The sequence below is a fragment of the Bemisia tabaci genome, chromosome 3 (genome assembly GCF_918797505.1).
Source record: "Bemisia tabaci chromosome 3, PGI_BMITA_v3".
In the NCBI taxonomy this organism is placed as follows: Eukaryota; Metazoa; Arthropoda; class Insecta; order Hemiptera; family Aleyrodidae; genus Bemisia; species Bemisia tabaci.
In genome coordinates this window covers 54,235,052-54,253,310 of record NC_092795.1, presented here as the reverse complement: position 1 = coordinate 54,253,310, position 18,259 = coordinate 54,235,052, and the positions used below count along the sequence as shown (strand labels likewise).

The 18,259-nt window shown below is 41.7% G+C and overlaps 1 protein-coding gene across 4 annotated transcripts in view; it reads right to left on the bottom strand.

Annotated features, from left to right (window-relative positions):
• Nucleotides 1-18,259, bottom strand: part of CNMaR (G-protein coupled receptor) — a 262,428-nt gene that overhangs the window by 24,879 nt on the left and 219,290 nt on the right. For all 4 annotated transcript variants that reach the window (XM_019045463.2, XM_019045464.2, XM_019045465.2 and 1 more), the window contains one exon: nucleotides 10,563-10,668. In XM_019045463.2, coding sequence (XP_018901008.1) covers nucleotides 10,563-10,668 — 106 coding nt within the window. The remainder of the gene's footprint in view (nucleotides 1-10,562; nucleotides 10,669-18,259) is intronic.

The window sequence follows — 18,259 nt, the reverse complement described above, 5'->3', positions numbered from 1 at the left end:
ATATTGGAGTTACCTAACTTGTTAGCGTCCAGCACCTGCATGTTTAGGTCGCTTCTTGATCTTAATTTCTTGGAGACATCGGCACGAGTCAATCTGTAATGCGTCAAAAGCTATCATGCGTCATAAGGTCTTGTTTAATTTTTTCAACATTTCTGGAATTCTGATGGCGCTTGGCGGATGATTGACCCGATCTCTAGCCGTAGAATATTTGATACTTTCACAGGGGATACTGTGAATACGGTAAAAAATGGATTAATTCGTTGCCCATTAACATGATACGGTTTCGTGCTCGGTTTTGGACCCATGTCCAACGAGAATTGCTGATGCTGCTACTGTTGCCAAATTCCTAGTCAACGATGTTATTTCCCAGAGAGGTTTTTTCAATAAATTTTCCACCGATAGAGGTACACATTTTGACGATGAACTCATATCAGAAATGTCTAATCAGCTGAAATTCTCAAAACAGAACAGCACAGCGTATCGACCCCAATCTCAAGGCGAAAAAATCAGACAATGGTAACAATTTTAAAACATTACACCAATGAAACCAATAAAAATTGATCAGTTATTTTGCCATTTGTAACTTTTGGTTATAATTCAAATACACAGGCCTCAATAGGCTACTCTCAATTTTGCAAGTCCATGGTTATGACCCGGATACGTCACTCACTGCATCGCTAGACTCCCCAAACCCTCCCGCTAATTTGGTAGAATTCATTGAACAAGTGTTAAAAATCAGGCATGAAATGGCGGACATAATCAAAAAAGTCCAGGAGCGGTATAAACAACATTACGATAAGTCTAATGTACCATTAAATTTAACATCAAACGCTTCCAGCAGAGCTTTCATGGGCTCCAAATCCACTAACACTTCAAAATATTGTTCGGCAACACCGTTTAATATTGGTAACAATGACATGTATCTATTTCCGAACTTCGTTCTCTGATATCCCCTGTACCTGCTCTGCCAATCGAGAGACATCAGTGTTAGATTAGATTCACCCGCTGTGTAGGGTGCGGTACATATTGAGCGGAGTCTATTATTCAGAGGCTGCATGTTGGGTGCACCGCATGTCGTTTCCACCTGTTACGAGTTCAATTTCACATTCGACTAATGTTCTATCCTATTAGGTATTGTACTTGGGGGATGCAACATTCGGATGAGCGGAATGTATGCAGAAGAAGCAAAGACACCGCGAAAGCTCTGTCATTATCCGCTCGAAACTGAAACGGAAAACTACTCCTTTTGTCATGCTTCCACGCGATAGTCTGAAGTCGGCATGAATTCTTAAAGCTCCGACTCACCTCACGGAAAAAATATGTTAGGGGCTCTCCCCTAAAATTGTTGTACTACCGCTGCTACGCGTGTAGAAATAAAAATTAATTCTCTAGAAATCGGTGAATAAATGAATATCAGACGCATAAAAATGGCGCGTCCAATTTCGGCAAAAAAATAATGGGACATTTCGGCACACACACCGTCAACCGACACGATGTGCCAAAAAGGCTGAATACAATGGTACAATTCGGCACACCGTAATTTTTGAAAGTTGAGGAAAGTTTTAGTATCTCGAGTGATATAAGGCACGGCAACGATAGATTGAAGATCTACCTCTTCTCAGGAAAGCAATGTACCGAGAGGGAAGCAAAAACTTACCTTCCGTGCCAAAATCCTAAAACGGATAAACTTTCAAAATTTATGTTTGTGCCGAAAATCGGTAATTTTCTAACGGTCTATGCCAAATGCATGTGCCGAAAATACTTATTTTAACCCGCCAATTTTTACGTCGCTGTGCGGAAAAGAGTTGCGTCCCAAAAAATATGTACTTCAAAGTTTGATGCTTAGATGCAGCACCTCAAAATAGATTAGTTTTGATGTCCCGACCATTTCCGTGTCGCCATTTTGGAACAGCTCACTATTAATAGTTTCTGGGTTTCAGCATTTCAGCATTGTATATACCTAACACGAAACCAAAAATGGATACATACATTTATGAATAAATACACAACACGAAACAAATGGGTTGCAAAAATCCGGAAAGCAAACAGAGCGAACCTCGCAAAGCTCCTGAACTTTACAGGGGGTCAATTTGTTATTTGCCATTTCCGTCCGACGGCGACTCCTTTCCGTTTTGGCTGCATTCCCGGAGAGGAAGTCGGGCAAAACAACGTCAGCAACTAGCATATCCAACCCACAGCTTTGCCGCCATATTCCACCCAACTAATATGCGACCATCGCGGCAATTAGAGTATCGCCCTCTTAAATCTGGCAGAGACAAACACAACCATAAACAGGGACAAATAACACTTTGAGCGTGTTTTGCGAGGAGATGCTGTGATCGCTTCGTCGTTGCAACGCTTCGCATGTCGTGAGGACTAGAAACGAACCGCGCGAGAGGTAAATATTGTCATTTCCTCGAGAGTTAGCAGCGGTGTTCCAGTGCGGTCAGCGAAAGCTTCCCGTGGTTTGGCACCTTGCTCCAATCACGGTGTTAGTTGCAAGGTTTCCGCTGCCCTCGTTATGAGTAGAAGCTCAACTCGATGCGATTGTTGAATCGATAATTGTCAAAGGTCTACCGGTCGCTGCAATTAGAGTGCGTGCGTCAGGATGCAAGATGCATGCGATTTTAACTCTTTGACGATTTCGGCTGCGTTTACATGGATGTTCTGAGATCGAGTCAACCAAACCCTTAGATTCATCTTGTTGTTAGGATTGTGCTGCTTGCATTCATTACAAAAAAATTACTGAAACCATGCAAAAAAATAAAATTTAGAAAGGTAAATTTAAGGCTTTTTGTTAAGAGTGTATTGGGAGTGAAGATATAACTTGTTTGGATGACAAGTTTTTTTTGCAAGGAGAAAAAATTTGCAGAATCTTAGTAACATTGGAATGCTCTTGGTTCCTTCTTGCAGAATGCAATTCATGAATTCCTTGGATACTATGTTCGTCCTAAACAGCCCTTTATTATAACCTCGCCCATAAGTCCCAATAACGTTGCACTGGAAAAAAAAAGTAGCTTGGATCAAGCATGATGATTCTTGAATTTGCCGCCAAGAATTTTTTTTATCTTGCTTTAAGCTGACTTTTTCTTGATACAAGACAATAAGGCTTAAAAGTTAAGCAAAAAAGTAGCTTATATTAACCAGAAAAATTCTTGATTTAAGAAGAAATACTTCTTGGCGGCAAATTTAAGATTCTTTTTTTTCCAGTGTGGGTACCTCGCCCCGAACGACCGGTTTTGGGGAGACCTCACCCAAAACGTCTCGGTTTTTGCGTTTGGCCCAGATATTCCAGACCAAATTCTCATCAAAGACCAAAATCTGTCATCGGTGTCAAACTCGCTCCTAATGTAAACAAACAAACGGCGACATAGTCCGGACATAAACAAAGCGGATCTCGTCGAGATGTTCCAGACTAATTTTCTCAGCGTTATCGTTTCTTCACCTCGACAAAAGAACTTTCGTCCGCATCCATCTATCCATTTCGTTAAATCAGATATCAGTTACCGCGTTGATCTGTTCATTGTGGTTTCAAGTGAAATTGGAGCGAGATACTCCGGACTCCTAAAGTAAACAAAGCGGCCTCCTGTACCTGGTCGAGATGTTCCGGACTCATTTCTTCATTTACGTTTCTTTCTTCATCTCGACCAAAGAAGTTTCCTGCGCGTCTAAAGTAACATTTTCCGGTTCCATTGTTAGAGAAGAAACAAGCCATTTTGTAGTAAGTTAGGATAATATTTGTGTTGATTGAGTGGCATGAGCATTGGACTACCTGGCACCTGGCTGCGCCTTGCCATGAGCATTGGACTACCTGGCTGCGCCTTGCATGGCAGCCTCTATCTCAAGATGATGGGGCGAAAAACTTATTGGTTGATGTGCAAATCTGAATCCTAAATCTCCAGTAACGGTAGTTGTGAAAACTAGATGGATGTACAATGATAGGTACCTTGCTCCTCACTTACTTTCTTATGGATGTTCTCTGGTCTCTCCAAGGTTCTGGTTTTGCGTTGCAATGAAGCCAATGCTTCAAGTGTAGCTATAACAATCAGACTTCGGAGATACCAATTAACAATCCTAGCAGTCACCAAATTCTCCAGCAAACCTGCATAGTTGTCTATTAGCAGCTGAAGAAGCAATGGAAACCGTATTTACCTATGACAACAAAATTTTTTCCATCGGAACTCTGACAGTAGGTAAGTATGAGGGGGAACTATCACCTTTAAGGCATGTTTCTCCATGAATTTTCTTGTTGTTTGGCACTAAACTAAGTAGAACTCAAGGAAAATGAAGCAAGACTTTATAAGTAACCATGTGAGGTTCGTCTGCTGAAAAAATAGAATAAGGTTAAAATTCCTATAGAACATCACCAAGATGGTTCTGCCACAAGTGGCTCATTTTTTAAGGCACGGATCAAATACTGAAGTTACGTATTATTCTTACAGTGCCTACCAAATTATAGGAAAGAAACATTGTCCTGTAATAATAATGGCATGGAATGGTGGGCTCTAATTGGTAACTTGACCATCCCCAATAAGTTATCGAGAGAATTTACTTCTTAAAAGATCCTTTACGAAAAAAGCCAAGTAAATATGCAGATAAAAGTCCCACGTGATATGTGAAGAGTATTCAAAGGGAAGGGATGAAATGTTCAAAAGGTAACGTCCAAACTTGCCAAGTTGTAGAGGCTCTAGGCACAAATTGGTCAAGGTGCCGCTAAGTAATGACTAAATGAATTTTTTATTGTTATTAATTACGGAAAAGAGGAAAGGAGAATCAGGCCGAATGCCAAAATTTGAAAAATGTAGGGTGGTGTAGATTGGGTGTAGGTGTAGGAGCCGAACCATCTTCGAGATTACGGGCGGCGAGCGGCAACCTGATTGGCTACGAAGATTGCCGAGCACAGCCGAAGGCCTACTCGCCGCTTGGTAGGTGTTGACGGCGGTTTGACAAACAGCAGTTTTTGGTGAAATGTGGTCCGGAATATCTGGGCCAATCTGTTCACTCAAACGTCTCCTCCCCTACTTACATCATTCAAAACATAGGCCGGGACAGAATCGGACTCGGGGCAGAGTCGTCAGAGGGCGGAATCGGATGACCCCCATTTTGGCGATACGGTCAGCCTCTTTCATTTGAACCCCATTTTAGTGACCGTGGATGTTAATGAAATGAGGTGTTATGAACAGGATTACTTCGTTCCAGACAGCGGGGCGATTATTGAAACTATGTCAGCCCGACACGACAAGACATAGCCCTATCTTAACCATGCAATATATCGCAATGGACCACTAGACAAGGTACGAATTTTAGTATTCTGATACATCTTTCTCAACCAAAATTTCACTTAAAACACGATACGCACAGCAGAAATTACCGAAATCAACTCCTTACAAAGATATTTAACGATTCCTGATTCGTGAATTCAAACCACCCGCTCATGAAAACTCAGTGCTCTACGTGATTCACATCCCGCGCTAAACGTTATCATGACAGTATCTGCGATTTAAAAACCTATCAACCTGAATTTTGATGCTTTGGCTCAGCTATAGCAAATTGCTTATAGTTTGAACAACACATGGTGGAAAATGAACATTGCTCGATTGATGCTCGATTGAGAAGCTCGCTGAAACCGTTGTAGTGCGCGATTTGACTCACGTAGAGCTTTGAGTTTCTTGGGAGCGGGCAGTTCAAATTCCTCGAAACCAATGTGAGATAAAAACGTTGATATCTTCATTAGGAGTTACTTTCAGTAATATTCAATGCGCTAACCGTGTTTTACATGAAATTCTGATTAAAAAACATGTATCAGATTGCTCAAATTCGTACCTTGTCTAGTGGTCCATTCGATGTCTTATCGGGCTGGTTTAAATTTCAATACTCGGCCCGCAGCAGAGACCTCACCATACGACAGGTTCTCGGGGCCGTGACTCCGAATTAGGCAACCCCTAACCCAAGGGCTAATCAGCGACGAGAACGGAGACGGGGTACGAAGTGTCCTTACAACCACTTGACGGAATCCTTTTCCACACGACGGAAATGAAAATCCAAAATGGAAGCAAAGCAACCTCATCAGCGTAATGAGCGGCAAATCGATCATCCACGCCTCGTTACTGAAATAAGTACAGGTGACTTGAGAATTTTTCCCTGATATTTCCCGGTGTTCCCTGACTGTGGGAACCCGGAACCCTGCACTGAAAAAAAAAAGAATCTTAAATTTGCCGCCAAGAAGTATTTCTTCTTAAATCAAGAATTTTGCTGGTTAATATAAGCTACTTTTTTGCTTGACCCAAGCATTATTTTTCTTGAATCAAGAAAAAGTCAGCTTAAAGCAAGATAAAAAAAATTCTTGGCGGCAAATTCAAGAATTATCATGCTTGATCCAAGCTACTTTTTTTTCTCAGTGTGTGTCATTCGAAACTCTGATCCTGAGATAAAACACGTCGATTTTTACAGCTTTGATGCATGAACTATAGTCCCCGGGCTGCAAAAACAATGTAGGCGACGGTTTAATTCGTCGCTCTTCTGACGTATGGATCTTAATTTCCGCGTGAGCCCTAATTTACATATAAACCCATGCTGTCTGGGGCTCATCCAGAAATCGAGATACGCCCTAACGTCAGAAAAGCGATGAATTGTACTAATCGATTGAAACTACCCGGGATTAAAATTGCATCTCAAACTCAATAGATGTCGACCTTCATTACTCCTGGTTGAAAAAAAGCCTCATTTCAATTGATGATTTTAGCCCCGAACAGCGAAAATTAGTGGCAGAACCTTTGCCGAGGAGTAACGTTCACTCTGCATGCGTACACTTCTTTACGTGTTGAAGCTTACGGCGCCCAAGTGAGATTAGATTAAACGGCATGGCATTGGAGAAGGGTTACTGAGAGTTTTTCTTCTTCGTTCAAGAGTACGGTAGAAATCTGCGGGGATTAACGAAAGTGTCGCGAATCTGGAGCCCGGAGTAAAATCTGATGACCCTAATTAAAAATTTCCCCGTCACCCGTTGATCCGAGCAGTACCGGAGGGATGAAAGGATTATTTCATTCAATAGGTTTTAGTGCTGTTGCCTCGTTAAGAGATGCGCGTGGGTATTCGTGTAAAACCTGCAGATTTCCATTCGACCGACACACAGTGGATTGAGCCAGTCAATAGGAGAGGTCGGACAAAATATGAAAACTTCAAACGCTTGTAACTCCCGTTTAAACAAAACTTTGACAGGGTGTCTAGTTTTTTTTTCCATTTTGGGAAATCCTGATTTGTCCTACTTTTTGACTGCTACATCCTGATTTCATAATTTAACCAAATCTTGTTAATTTTCGGAGAAAAATTAACGGACGGACAGCCGATAATTAACGGAAAATAAGCGGACGGCCGACTTTTCTGAAATCCCGACTTTACGACCAATTTTTCCTCAAATCCTGATAGAATCAGTAAAACCGGGAAAATCCTGATGCTAGACACCGTGTTTGAGGTTCTGAAAGCGGTTTCATTCGTTTCCTCGTGCAATTGTCTACCGGTAGCACCCCTTGAAATTTAAACTGTGACAAAATTAACATAAAAATTTGCAATTTTAGTCAAAAATTTCATGTCCGACTTCTCAAATTTACTCGATCCACTGTGCGTCGCTCCCACGGGTGAGTATACTTACTCGGTACGTGAGAATGGCGATGCGGTGCGGGCGTAGTTGCATGGGTGCAGTGGCGTGGCGTGCTTCACGATATATCGATTGATCTGCTGTTCGAACCTATGGAAAAGGATCGATAAACAGGGTGCTTGCAACGAACGCCTTAATTATCGATTCTTTACTACAGCTTCAAATGGGGAAATATCGATAGTCAATCATTCACGCTCCGCCACTGCATAACTGAGCTGCACTTAAAAGGTTAAACAAATCGGAAATTAAAACTGAAGTTGGAGTCTGTCGTAAAATGAATTGAAATTCACATCAGTTTCGCAGTGAGGAGGAGTATTTATGTGATGAAAGAATTGAACTACATATTGGATGTTCCTTGATCGTTAGACTCTGGACTATTATCGATTATTATACAGGGTGGGCCAGAAGTTCCAGGACGGTCGGCTAACTTTTGAACGGTTCAAGATAGAAAAATGAAACTTTGGTAATGTTCCTATCTCAAAGGGGACCATCTTTTGGGGGAGTCAAAATTTCGGTCCCCCCTAAGGGAGGGGGCGGGGGGCCCCCAACTTTTTTTTTCAAATGGCAACCCCTATCTTGTGATACCTCATTCGAAAGACCATAAAAAACTAAGAATTTTGGCGCAAACCGCAGATCAATATCTTAATTTTTGACCGAGTTATGATACTGTCAAAGGTCAAATTTGACCTATTTTCAAAAAATCACAACTCCGGTTCAAATTATCGAAAAGAAAAAAATAAAACGAGAATATTTACTAAATTATGTTCGCTTTTTTGTAGAAATTGCAGAAATCACTTCGAACTAATTTTAAGGGGGGGTTCGGACCCCCAAATACGTCAATTCAAAGGTCATTCAATTTTCCCGCGAAATAAGCCAATTTCCCCTAGATTTGCCTCTACATTATCTCAGTAAGGTCAAAATCAGTTCAACATTACGTTGGGCAAGTCCCCAAATTTCAGGAAAAGTTTAAAAAAAACCCAATTTAAACAGTCAAATTTAATTACCTTAAATTGCGTTTTTTTAACTTTTCCTGAAATTTGGGGACTTGCCCAACGTAATGTTGAACTGATTTTGACCCTACTGAGATAATGTGGAGGCAAATCTAGGGGAAATTGACTTATTTCGCGGGAAAATTGAATGACCTTTGAATTGACGTATTTTGGGGTCCGAACCCCCCCTTAAAATTGGTTCGAAGTGATTTCTGCAATTTTTACAAAAAAGCGAACACAATTTAGTAAATATTCTCGTTTTATTTTTTTCTTTCGATAATTTGAACCGGAGTTGTGATTTTTTGAAAATAGGTCAAATTTGACCTTTGACAGTATCATAACTCGGTCAAAAATTAAGATATTGATCTGCGGTTTGCGCCAAAATTCTTAGTTTTTTATAGTCTTTCGAATGAGGTATCACAAGATAGGGGTTGCCATTTGAAAAAAAAAAGTTGGGGGCCCCCCGCCCCCTCCCTTAGGGGGGACCAAAATTTTGACTCCCCCAAAAGATGGTCCCCTTTGAGACAGGAACATTCCCAAAGTTTCATTTTTCTATCTTGAACCGTTCAAAAGTTAGCCAACCGTCCTGGAACTTCTGGCCCACCCTGTATAGATTAGACTATTAGACTCAGCTCTTTGCTATGTGTCTGTGAAACGGCTGGTCTGCATGAACTTAGAACGTCCACGTTCTTCCCGAAGGAACACCAAATTCCGACGTGAATAAGTACGTGGACCAAGGAATGCATGAAACAATAGTCAATGCGATCTACCCCGATACAAGAATAGCCATCGGCAATATTATCACTGCTGCAAACTTGTTGAAAATTTGCCGTTATTTAATGAAGTCCAGGATTGACTAAGTGTAATCTATGGTTTCAGGAAGACGCCCCGCGACACGCGTCGGAATCCCAAGAGAATTCGCGCTGCCAAAGGCGCTTGCCGATATAATAAACGGATTCGGTCTTCTCATAGTCCAAGGTGGTTGGCTCAAATATTGTCCACCACCAGAAGCAGACCCAGAAGCTCAAGAGAACCGAGAGATATCGTTTGGAACGCACCAGCACCTCCAGCAGTTTACCAACCTCAACGAAGTAGCAGTTGTCAGAAAGCTGATACGTCCTGGATATATCTTATCAGTCCCCACTGGCACAGGATGGTGGATGCTCTCGGCAAGAACAGCCTTCAACGTGGCTGAAGTTGCTGAGAACGCAGACAATGTAAAAGTTGTCGCAGTGTTCAAAGAATGGACTCCAGCTGACGCTATCTATTGTGGAATCGTCCAACGTGGAAATACAGGCCTCGAAGGAGACTCAGATGCTGCATTTAAGTGGTCAACAGGCGACTTTTTTGGAATGTTTTACATGCTTTATCTTGGTGTTATTTTTAGTTGACATAAATATTATTATTTTGTCATAAAATCATCAAAGGAAAAAACCTCTTCTGCCTCTTTTTTCGTCTTTTCAAGCGTGCGGTTTAGATGCGATTTCAAGTGAAAAATTTCGGACTGTGCAGTTTAGGGGTCAACTCCATCAGCCAGGTTTTCGTACAACGGGCATCATTTCTGCAGCATTATATTCAACAACTGCAGTGGCGAGACGTGAATGATCGATATTTCCCCATCTAAAACTGTGATTAATAATCGATTATTAAGGTGTTCGTTGCGAACACCCTCGTTCGATCCCTTCATCGATCCTTTTCTTTAGGTTTAAATAGTAGCTCAATCGATACATCACGAATCGCTCCGAGCAGCCAAGGCCACTGCCGAAAAGAAAGATTCAAAGAACGGCAACTTAAACGCCGTCACCGGAGTGCGTTTTCGTCGGACAGTTTTCACCATTCTCAGATAAATAATATGAAAATAAAACACGGGCGTGCACAGACTTATCAGAGAGGTAAGCGTTGATAGTAACAGTAATTACCTGGGTAAATTGAGCAAGACAAAAACGGTAGAGATGAGCAAAAGCATTTTCGTTATACTTTGCTGAGTTCTCGTCGAGACCAGGTTCGTGTTCGACGACCGCACATCTGCAAAAAGAACAATTCAACAGGTTATACCCACGACAGTAAAGAAGCTATGAAACGCAATGGTTGCGATACTGATCCTCGTTTGGTGAAACAAAGGGAGAAGGCGGGGACACAAAAATAGTGGTTCATCCGATATAAATACGAAATTGACTTGGAACCTGGGCCAAGTTCTTCCGATTTCGATCGATGCTTGCGCGTCCTTCTTTATTCGCGACTTCAAACGAGTCCGAGCGTTTGATTATTCCACACTTAAGACCTCCTTCCCGGTCGAGAGGAAATCCTATCGGAGTACCGGCACTTCTTGACTCCGCTCTACCACCGTTCAGAGGAAGAGCGCCATATGTACATTCGGGAGTCGCCAAATTTCCCCGGATAAAACATGTATATTTGAGAAAATTTGTGCGTGTTATTCATTGAAATGTTCAGATATTTTAGATTAAATTGCAAAAAATATTTCCGAAAAATTTGAAGAAAATTGTTCGCAACTTTCCCAGTGAATTCGGTTTTTATTTGGTGAGATACGGCAACGGGTGTAGGTTCATAATCATTTAAATTTCTTACGTTTAAATCCTTTGAAACTTTCTGAGTGTCGAAAGGAACGTTTAGACATTAGCATTCAGGGTTTCGATTTTGCCGAATTTATGTTCTTTCATTTTTACAGTTCACTCTGCATCAGCCGTTTTTACACGCGAATCTATACCACTGGATGGCTTGTTACAATCGCTGACTTCAATAATCATTTGAAAATATAAAAACGCAAATTCAGCTGAATTGAAACTCTGAACGCTAATGTCGAAACGTTCCTTTTGACACTCAGAAAGTTTCAAACGAATTAAAAGTAAAGAATCTGCAAGATTGCATTGAAGAATGGATAAAGGATACAAAGAAGCTAGAAAAAGGAGAAGAGCGGTTTTTTCTTTTCCTGCCTTTTCATCTTCTTTCTTTTTCTCTTTCCTTTCCTTTCTTTTCTTTTCCTTCCCTTTCCTTTCCTTTCGATTATAAATATTCGAAGTTATAGGTAAACCTTTTCCTTGTTCTTCCTTTGCTTTTTAATTCTTTCTCCTTCTCTTTTCATCCCTTTTTCTTTTAATTTTCTCCTTTTCCTCTTGTCTTCTTCCTTTTTTCTTTTTCTTCCTCATAATTTTCTTGTTGTTCCGATTTCCTTTCTTTCTTACTTTCTCGAGTAAGAATAAATTATAGGTAAATGTTCGATTCTTATTGAGGCACCTGACGCCTCCCAGAATCGATACATTTACATAGCTTTAAACGGTGAACAAGTAATGTTTCCAACTTCTTGAATCCGCTGAGAATCAACGGTCAAATCGCAAAGTCGTCACACATGCAAATTCGTCACACATGCAAAATCTGCATTGCGCCTAAATCCACAGATATCAATACTCAATTAAATCCAGACCGGTAAGCCGAGGCTTTAAAATTTGTTACATAAAATCCTTAATTTTATTTTTTAACGGTAAAATTTTTTCAAGTCCCGGAAAAAATTAGTGTATTTTTTTCCTGTATTAGAGTGTCTATGGCAACAGTGTAAATTGACAAATACAGATTCTATGGCTACCAGATACTATTGTATTTTAATTGTTTACATTATGTGAGAAACAATAGCCTTTTGTTCTCTCCCATAAGAAAAGCATTCTTTCCGACTTTTCTGGTTTTTGCGGCAGTAATGCTGACGTCATGCGCAGAAGATTCTCATTTCGGTTTCGGGAATGACTGACCTATATGAATAAATCTTGGTCTACGTGCCGAATCGCGGATCGCGGTGCGGTGGCAACACCAGACTGTGCAAGTCCAGACATACGCACGTGTGCGCACCCTTAGAGACTGTACAGGTGCCAGTGTGAGTCAAGGCGGATTAAGAATGGTGGTCGCATTTCAATTTTGGCTGTCATCTTGAAGCGTTGTGACGTCAGGAGAGTGCGGGTTATGCCGTGCAATCCGAGGTTGAGCCGGTTCCCCCGGCCTAGGCCGGCCCATGTACCCGAGGTACCCAATACCGTGTGACGTCAAGATGGTACGAAATGCGACCACCATTCTTTGTCCGCCTTAAAGGCGAGTCGTACCGCTCGAGTGAGAGCATCACTGCAGTGTGACATTTGTTTTGGATTGCTAATAAGAAACATGGCGAAGGTAATATTCTCCAGGGATGAGGAGGAGCTGCTAATTAACTTGGTCCAAGAAAATCCTGGCTCTAAGAAGCTCACCAAAAGTATCCCTGTTCATTGTAGCAAGGCACACTGTCACAATAAACCTGCACACCCACGTTATCGTCGGATATACTGATGACGAGACTGCCGACGGACGCGGCGGAATTTTGAGGGCGATTCCGCTGCTTAGTTGCCGGGCACGACGGAGCGGAATCTTACGCGACGCCTCGCTCGCTCGCTCGGGCTCGGGTCGTCCGCCGCGTACGATTCCGTATCTTAATTGCCGTACCTTAAACTCTTTAAGAACTATCACTATATAATCTAGGAGATACGAGATTCCAATTTATGGTCCTCTCTACACTAGATTGGTTTCATTTAGTCCAATTACAAATCGTTAGTAAGGCCGAAAACAAGAAGTTCGAATAGGAACTTCCGCATGAACAACTTTCGAAGTACTGACAGTTTCGGCTCCCACGTCTGATTCGTTACACAAATAGCCCTGTCGTTCGCGCCCGACTGCCGTTGAGAAAGTTTGACTGCTCGATTTTGGGACGAATCGACGCCTGTTTATAATCAAATTTCCAGATCGACCCAGCCACATAGTCTGGTTCCATACGAGAGCCCCAGGGAAATGCCCGAGATTGTATCACAAAATGTGGCGTCACTCGACAGTATTTCATCTGAGTCCGACAGTTTTGGATTTCCGCCACACATTTGTGGGAGAAATTGACAACTCATAGGATTTTTTACCGTTGAAATTAAAAACCATGTATATGCTGCAGAAACCTCCAACAGGTTTGTGGGAAAGATTCACAACTAAATTACTTGTGAAGCCCCTAGATCTGCGCCACAACGAAACTTTCACGCCCATGCTCTTCAATTCCTCACCCATTCCTTCAATACCAAAATTCACTAGCGCTTTCAAGAAAACGGGACATAAAGTACCTGAAGAGCGCGTTGAAGGAAATATGAGTTGAAAAAAATTGCGCTTATTTCAATTGACGAAGACCTTGGATTAGGCACTAGATATCCTGCAATTCAGAAAGGGTCACACTTCTAGGACTTACATCCGTCTGACAGAACCGATTCTATATTGCCGGTGGTTTCAGAAAAGCTGAAAAAAGTCGGGTAGTCTCGCCTGCGAGGAGGGTAATTTTATAAGAAATTGGATCTTTATCCATTGAAATAACCCCATTCATAGAAAAAGAAAAATCCTTAGTAAGTAATTCGAAGAAATCGCCAACAACCATTTCCCAAACCCATAGGAGTAACGCTCTGGAATATTTGACTTTCTTATGATGTCCACGATGTATATATACAGGGTGTTTCAGACCACCCGTACCAGGCCTTTTTCTCGGTTGGTTTAGGTCGTACGAAGTCAGAGACTGCGGGGTTGAATAGGGAATTGACCCCAAGGAATCCGAATTTTGTGGTCCCGAAACCCCCCCACCTCCCCTTGGGGGGTAAAGGGGGGGTCACGATGCTAAAAGTCACGGTTCCCGACCGAATTGCGGATCGATCGCATCAGAATTGAAAAGCACGGAAAATTTCACGTGGAATTGACCCCTAAAAATCCAAAATTGGACCATCCAAGGCCCATAAATGATCTCCTAAAGAGGGGGACAGTACCCCCCTCCATAATTTCTCTTTGGTCTCAAAATTGACTTCGATTCTCCAAAAAAAGACAGTTTCCCATGTAATCGACCCCGAGGACTCTAAATTTCATGCTCCCTGAGCTTCTTGGGGTCAATTACATGGGAGACGGTCTTTTTCTGGAGAATCGACGTCAATTTTGCGACCATTGAGGAATCTTGAGAAATTTTAGGCGGGGACGAAGCCCCCCTCCTCAGGGAGTTGCTTTCTGCCGTTCAGGGGGTCTATTAGAACTCTTAGGAGTCACTTAAGATGTAAATGTGTTCTGCTCCTCAATTTGGATGCGATCAATTTGCGATTCGGAAAGGAGCCCCGATTTTTAAAATTTGGCCCCCCCGTTTACCCCCCAAGGGGGGCTAGAGGAGCTTCGGGACCATGAAATTTGGATTTCTCGAGGTCGATAACCTGGGAAACCGTCTTTTTCTGGAGAATTTACGTCAATTTTGAGACCAAAGAGAAATTACGGAGGGGGGTACTGTCCCCCTCTTTAGGGGATCATTTAGTGGCCTTGGATGGTCCAATTTTGGATTTTTAGGGGTCAATTCCACGTGAAATTTTCCGTGCTTTTCAATTCTGATGCGATCGATCCGCAATTCGGACGGGAACCGTGACTTTTAGCATCGTGACCCCCCCTTTACCCCCCAAGGGGAGGTGGGGGGGTTTTGGGACCACAAAATTCGGATTCCTTGGGGTCAATTCTCTATTCAACCCCGCTGTCTCCGACATCGTGCGACCTAAACCAACCGAGAAAAAGGCCTGGTACGGGTGGTCTGAAACACCCTGTATTTTTAAGCTTGTGCCAACTAGTGTAAAGTAACTGTGATATATTTATGTTCCGATGAATATGTACTCCGAAGATGGCGTAAGCCGAAAGGTGCCTCAGTAATTAATAAATATTCAATACAACACCTTGGTTCTCATTCAAATATACAAATAAAATGGTGTTGTTCAAATCAAACCTTATTAACCATTTCAATTGAACTTATGAGATGGAATAATGCGGAATGGTCTTATCAGTTTGGATTGAGAGATCCAGGTGCAATTTGAAGGCATTATTTTCAAGTATGGTCTCCTATGAGCGCCTCTGATACGGCCTCTCAGCTTTGTTCAACTTTCCATATCTTTAACGTTTTTTTTTTTCTTTCTTTCTTTTTTTCACTCGGAAGAGGGAACACTTTCGGTACTTTATGTTTTTATAATTTTATTTAAAAATGATCGTACACAACAGAAACATCCACCCATATTTTATTCGTGGGACATTGAATGTCGAAGGATACGTCCCCCCCCCCCTCCTTCAAAGCTTTTGGATCTCCCAGAAAATGTCTCTCCAAGTTAGAGCGCAAATGTGGTTTCAGCATGACAACGCGCCATCATGCTGAAACCTTTGTCAACGCTGAAGAAACTCTCTCACACTGTGAGCACAGCAACCTTGCCGAGAACTCCCATTAATTATTTAATCTCTTACACACCCCCACCCATATTTTAACATTTTCCTAGTAATATCTTGAAGGCGGATTTAAAGAATCGAATCGACAAGGCTTAAAAGGCGACAAACTACGTCGAGTCACTAAGTTCAGGAGAGTATTAGAAAGTTCCCTTCAAGACGGCTTAAAATGAAGCAGCAATCCATGAATTCATGAGCATGCTGGAGGTACTTGCCTGCTCAGAGGTTAATAGCTGAGGGTAATGAAGGTTGAAATATCGCGGAATTGAGAATCACTTTTCACGGCTAGGGGCTGCATTTAAACAAGAAATAAACTAAAAAAGTTTCTTTTGTCGGTGTCTTACAAAGACAGCAAAACAGCGGTGGGATGAGACTCTGAAAGCAGCAAAAGGGTAACGCTATTGAGAATCCTTTGCAATTCCGGCGACGTCATACCTTCGGTTAAATTTTACTTAAAATTGTGTAATGGGATTGAAAAATATTTAAAATACTTTTCTATCTACGTATCATTCATAGAACTATAATTACTTAAGCACGCTGGTGCTTAAAATTTGATTACTGTGGTTTGAATTTGGATTTAAAATTCATTACAAATTCCAGAGCGTAAAAAAAGGGTTACCACGGCAACCATCAAAATGTTGAATGACTAAACCACTATTATTTCCAAGATATTCTTTTGAATAAAATTTTGATAAATCGGGGATTCTGCATTAAACTACATCTACGGTATTAACTGCGCAAATGAAAGATCTCGATTCGCATGATGCGTTCGAACGAATAGCCGTGTTTTACCCCAAGGAATCTCCAATAGCACGTAAACGCACGTGTTCCGCGCTTTGTGTGTTTTAAACTCACAAGTGAAAGATCTCGAATCCCATGATGCGTTCGACCGAATAGCATTGTTTGCACCTCGAGGCATCTCCAAAAGCACCAAAACGCACATCTTCCGCGCTTTGTGAGTTTTAAACTCATACGTGAAAGATCTCAATTCGCATGATGCGTTCGACCGAATAGCCGTGTTTTACCACAAGGAATCTCCAATAGCACGTAAACGCACATGTTCCGCGCTTTGTGTGTTTTCAACTCACAAGTGATAGATCTCGATTTGCATAATGTGTTTGACCGAATAGCCATGTTTGCAACCCCAGGGATCTCCAAAACCACGTAAGCAAACATCTTCCGCGCTTTGTGAGTTTTAAACTCACAAGTGAAAGATCTCGATTTGCATATTGCGGTCGACCGAAAAGCCGTGTTTGCACCCCTAGGCATCTCCAAAAGCGCCCAAATACACATATTCAGCGCTTTGTGTGTTTTAAACTCACAAGCGATAGATCTCGATTTCCATGATTCGTTAGACCGAATAGCAGTGTTTGTACCCTTTGGAATCATTTCCAAAAGCGCGCAAGTACACATATTCAGCGCTTTGTGTGTTTTGAACTCACAAGCGATAAATCTCGATTTGCATGATACGTTTGACCGAATAGCCATGTTTGCAACCCCACGGATCTCCAAAAGCACGTAAGCACACATCTTCCGCGTTTCGTTCGCTTTAAACTCAAACTTAAAAGATCTCGATTTGCATAATGCGTTCGACAAAATAGCCGTGTTTGCACCTCTATGAACTTGAGAAAAGAACGTAAACGCACATCATCCGCGCTTTAGTGGTAAATCTGAACACTCACAATAGTAGTACCTCTACATATCATAATAGCACGATATACCTTAGTTTGGTCTCTGTACCTTAATTAGGTACAGAGACCTAGTATGGTTCACAGACCGATCTTCGTTATTTACACTCATATAGTGTTCCATATTCCTCAATGGTTATGACCATAGTGTTTTCCAGTGACTTCGAAAAGCACGTAACGCACATCATCCGCGCTTTTGATGCTAAACTCACAAGTGAAAGATCTCGATTCACATGATGCGTTCGAACGAACAGCCGTGTTTTACGCCAACGAATCTCTAATAGCACGGAACGCACATGTTCCGCGCTTCGTGTGATTTAAACTCACAAGTGTTAGATCTCGATTTGCATGATGTGTTCGACCGAATAGCCATGTTAGCAACCCCAGGGATCTTCAAAAGCACGCAAATACACATATTCAGCGCTTTGTGTGTTTTAAACTCACAAATGAAAGATGTATAACCGCATAATGCGTTCGAACGGATAGCCATGTTTGCACCCTTCACTGAGAAAAAACTATGGTTTATAAACCTATTAGTGGTAAATATGGAACACCACTAATAGTAGTACCTCTACATATAATAATAGCACATATACCTTAGTTATGGTCTCTGTACCTTAATTAGGTACAGAGACCTTAGTATG